The sequence below is a fragment of the Propithecus coquereli genome, unplaced genomic scaffold, assembly GCF_000956105.1.
Source record: "Propithecus coquereli isolate 6110/MARCELLA unplaced genomic scaffold, Pcoq_1.0 Scaffold189, whole genome shotgun sequence".
NCBI classification, from domain to species: domain Eukaryota; kingdom Metazoa; phylum Chordata; class Mammalia; order Primates; family Indriidae; genus Propithecus; species Propithecus coquereli.
The window spans coordinates 40,927-45,113 of record NW_012143745.1 but is presented as its reverse complement, the minus strand read 5'-3'; the positions used below and the strand labels follow the sequence as shown (position 1 = coordinate 45,113).

General features: G+C 41.1%; 1 protein-coding gene across 1 annotated transcript in view; it reads right to left on the bottom strand.

The window, feature by feature from the left end:
- Nucleotides 1-1,798, bottom strand: part of GTF3C6 (general transcription factor IIIC, polypeptide 6, alpha 35kDa) — a 24,544-nt gene extending 22,746 nt beyond the window's left edge. The window contains exons 1-4 of the mRNA XM_012642847.1: nucleotides 1,669-1,798; nucleotides 1,244-1,324; nucleotides 535-598; nucleotides 390-434 (exon numbers count right to left, since the gene is read on the bottom strand). Of these exons, the coding sequence (XP_012498301.1) occupies nucleotides 390-434; nucleotides 535-598; nucleotides 1,244-1,324; nucleotides 1,669-1,722 (244 nt within the window). The 5' untranslated portion in view covers nucleotides 1,723-1,798. The remainder of the gene's footprint in view (nucleotides 1-389; nucleotides 435-534; nucleotides 599-1,243; nucleotides 1,325-1,668) is intronic.
- Nucleotides 1,799-4,187: the final 2,389 nt, after the last annotated feature.

Below are 4,187 nucleotides of genomic sequence, written 5' to 3'. Positions count from 1 at the left end.
TGTCTCCAAAAAAAAAAAGATAAAGAATGATATCTATAATATGCCATAAGTTATGTTAAGTTTGAAAATATATAATACGGTGCTATTTATTGTTTGTGGATACATACATATGTAATATAAGACAGGTATAGGAAAGATAAATACCAAATTCAGGAGAGTGATTAACTCTGAAGACAAAGGGAATGGAATAAATTTGGGAAGGGGCATACAGGTGATTCAAATGTTTGGGGAATGTTTTTTAACTATGAGAGTCAAGTTTGGCAAAATGGCAGGATTTGATACAGCTATACAATGGGTACATAAGATGTTTAACTTGAATATTCATTATATGTAAGTATGATTGAAGTAGTTCACAGTAAAAGAGTTGGGCTTTCATAGCAATCACTTACCATGTTCAACATTTTCTTCAAATATAACACAAGTCCCAAGAGTATCTGCAGAAAAAAGTTTGAAGGCAAGTTGTTGAGAAATAAGAGCTACTTTCTCTGAAAGACATATAAAAAAAGGAGTTCCATCTATCCGACATCCTCCTACCTTCATACTCCCCAGCAAAGACATAACTGTCCACTTGCAGAATGGGCCTCTCAGTGTCAATTCCCTACAATAGAATAAAAGAGCATAAAAACATCATCATTAGAAAAAGCCTTCAACAGGTAACCTTGCTACCATGGAAACTAATCTCTAAAACTAGGGACCCTCGAGAGGGTCTTGTCCTAGCAAGTACAAGATAAGCTACAAGTACGCTAATCACAGCAGCTACAACCTGAAGACTACTTAATTGATACCCAAGTGGGAAGGTCAACGATTTTAAAGTAAAGTGATAAAACAGATGGTAACTGTCACAGCTAAAGTCAACAGCAGAGTATGAGGTCTTTGAAGTCTTTTCTTAGTAGGTATCTTTCTTCCTTTCTCCTCCACAGTTTAACCTCTGTGTACATATATGATTGTCTTCCCTTCACTGTTTCCCCCCCTTGCCTTCTAAAATATTTTTTCAATATATCGTGTTGTTCCATACCAAAATGTTACCTCCTCTGAAACTTTCTCTCCATCCACACATTTAGACACTCAAGCCGAGTTGTGCATTTTCTCCTATCTGCTCCCATAGACCCTTGCACTTCCACAATCATCCTTAGAGTTCACTACATTGTAAGGTGAAATAATGTCTTTGTCGATGGGTATTTCACCATTCATTCTTGTTTTAAATTTAAGAAAATCTACAACCCCCCAATTCTAGAATACTCACCAAAACCTTGCATTTATTTTCACATTTTGAGAGAAAGTCTGAATCAATAATTCCTGACAATTCCACCAGAACCAGCTGCTCCTGGAGGAAGAAAGAAGGGTTACATGCTAGCATTAGCGCGCGAGTGGGCAGGAAGAGGCAATTAACAAGAGAAGCCAAAAATCCCCCTTGCAATGGTCCCACCTTTGTGAAAACTGGGGCCTGTGTTCAACGAGAGGAAGCAAGCGACATTACCTGAGGTACCTTCCCCGTAATTCCCCATTCTAACTGCGGTGTGGCAATTAGGGCTGAGGTCGGACGCTTCCGGGCCCCGCGGGCCGCGGGGCCTCCCTCCCGCCGGCTGCTCCCAGACTCCCTTCCCCACACGCAGCCGGCATGGCCATCACCGCCATCGCAGTGCAAGCTTCCGGCCTAGCGCTTACTACCTCTTCTTCTTCCTCTTCTCCGTCCTCTGGACTCCGCTCCTCAGCTGCCGCCATGGCCCGCACCTCCTCCGCGCCTCCCGGCCGCTAGCCACGCCTGCCCGGAGCCGCCATCTTGAGTACGGGCAGCCGCTCGCTGTGCCGCTCCGCTCCTCGCCGCGCAAACCACTCCTGCCAGAACTCGAGATGGTGATCTCCGGCGGGACGGTGGCCGCGGGTGACCGCCACGGGCCCCCTCCCGGCTTGGTGCCTGAGAGTAAGAGAGGGGGCACCTGGCGTCGGCCCAGCAGCCCGCTCTGTCACGCGGGAGACCCCTGCAAGGGAGGCACTGCGACCTAGGGAACTGCTGGGCTCCCGGCCCAGCTGGGAGGAGAGGACTGGCCAGGCAGAGGGGATAAAGAAGGTCCAAGAAACTATGGTGTGGCAGGGAAAGGGACAGAGGCCTTGCGTTGATCTGAGCACATTTTTTGGAAAGAAATTCTTAATATTATGTGAGTGCTAATCCTCAATTCAGCCTCGCCCCAATCCAACTTAACACAATGCCACACTAGAAAAAAATTTTTTTTTCCTTGGAGCCACCGTGTTTTATTACGAAAATAGAATAAAAAGTGCGAAAACAAAACGATCCTTTCTAATTTAATGAAAAATTTGTTGTTTTTTATTGTTTTTTGTTTTCTGAGACGTGCCAATTCAGTAAGTTATATATGCTTCACAAGGCCCCGGGCTCAAAACTAGCCTGAGTTAAACACAATTCACATGGCAGTTAATGTGTTAAAGGCATTCAGTTAACAGGAAATGAGCGCCTGCTGTGTGGAAAGCACCGCGCTAGGAGATATAAAAAATATTAGTAGAAAGCGGGCTTAGGTTTCAGGCCTGCAGGGAGCATAGGATCAAGGAGAGGTATGTAAATAGACCCAACCAAGGGCTATAAGCGATGTAAACTTACGGAAATACAAAGAGACTCAAGCATGAGAAGTTTCAAACAATTTTCTTAAAGCACTTTATGGATTTTTATGAATAAAAAATAATTGATCTTTGTACTTGATTTAGGATGATCTAGTGGTTAAGATCATGAGCTTTGGAGTCTAAAATACCTGTCGGATTCTGCCATATTATTAGCAGCAAGGCTTTGGGCAAATTGGTTATTGTAAGGATTAAATGAAGTAATACATATAAAATAGATTTAGTCTAGTATTCAGCACAGAGTAAGCATTTAATGTGCATTTAATCTATTAGTATGTAAATTTTTTTTCTCCTCTACATGGTCACTCAGTAAAATTTTTTAGTATTATGGCTTTTAAAAAACATTTTGGTATATGTTCTTCTAGACTTCTTTCTACAATATACAAACACACTTTTTCCCCCCACAAAAATGTGTCCAAATTGTACATATGTATTTAACTTGCTTTTTTCACTCTATACAATGTTGAGGCTCAGAAAACAACACCCTCAAATGAAAGCCTCAGAAGCCAAAGTTTTTCTCTGACCTTCTCCTGCCCTCCTGTCAGTCCCAATCTCCCCCAGGCTAGCCATGAAACTAGAATTCCTCTTCCCCAAGCCAGATCATAGAAACCAGAACCCCTTGTCCTCAAAGCCAGCCATAAAACCTAAAAATGTTACTTTAACTTTTCCTCAGCCTTTCTGTGTAAAAACTGGTCATAAAGAAATTATCTGACCTATTTTGTTTGACTGCAGGTCATATGACCCTCATTCCAGAGAGGGCCCTGACCCATATCCAGAAGCAAGGAATGCTACACAGAGAGGCCAAGAAGAATCTAAACACACAGGGTTAGACTGTTGGGTTTCCCCACTCAGTCTGTTAGCATTAGATCATACCCTTTTTGGCCAATTGTATTTACACGGATGTCTATACTTTGTTGACATAAAACTGGACAATTTCCCCTGTATCTTTGGGTCTTTATTCTGAAGGTATACATTAAATAAATTTCTACCTTTTCTCCTGTTAATCTGCATCTTGTCAGTGATTTTTCAGCAAACCTTCACTGGGCCAACTGGAAAGTTCCTACAACATCATGGATGTTTTTCCATGATTAACATAGATCGACATTATAATTTTTTGTAGTTGCATAGTATTTGTTTTTCTGTTTTGTTTTTTAGTCTGGGGTGGGTCTCACTATCTTGCCCAGGCTATACTTGAACTCCTGGGCTCAAGTTATCCTCCCGCCTCAGTAGCTGGGACTATACCATCTTTTTTCCATTAATTTTAACAATATTTACAATCTGTGGATATTGTAAACAACACTTTAGTAAACACCCTAGTATTGCTCAATTGCCTAATGAAATGACTAGGATTTCATAGCTTAAAAAAAGTAGAAAGAACTTTGAAACCTAATAATTGTAAGCTGGGATAACTTGCTATAATTTTCCAACCTTCGTTTTCTTATTTATTAAACGAGGATAAAAATTTTTATACTTACAATGTATGTTTTGCTCAAAAAGCAAAAATTAGATCATGTATGTAAAAATACTTCATAAATTGAAAAACTACATAAATTATCACA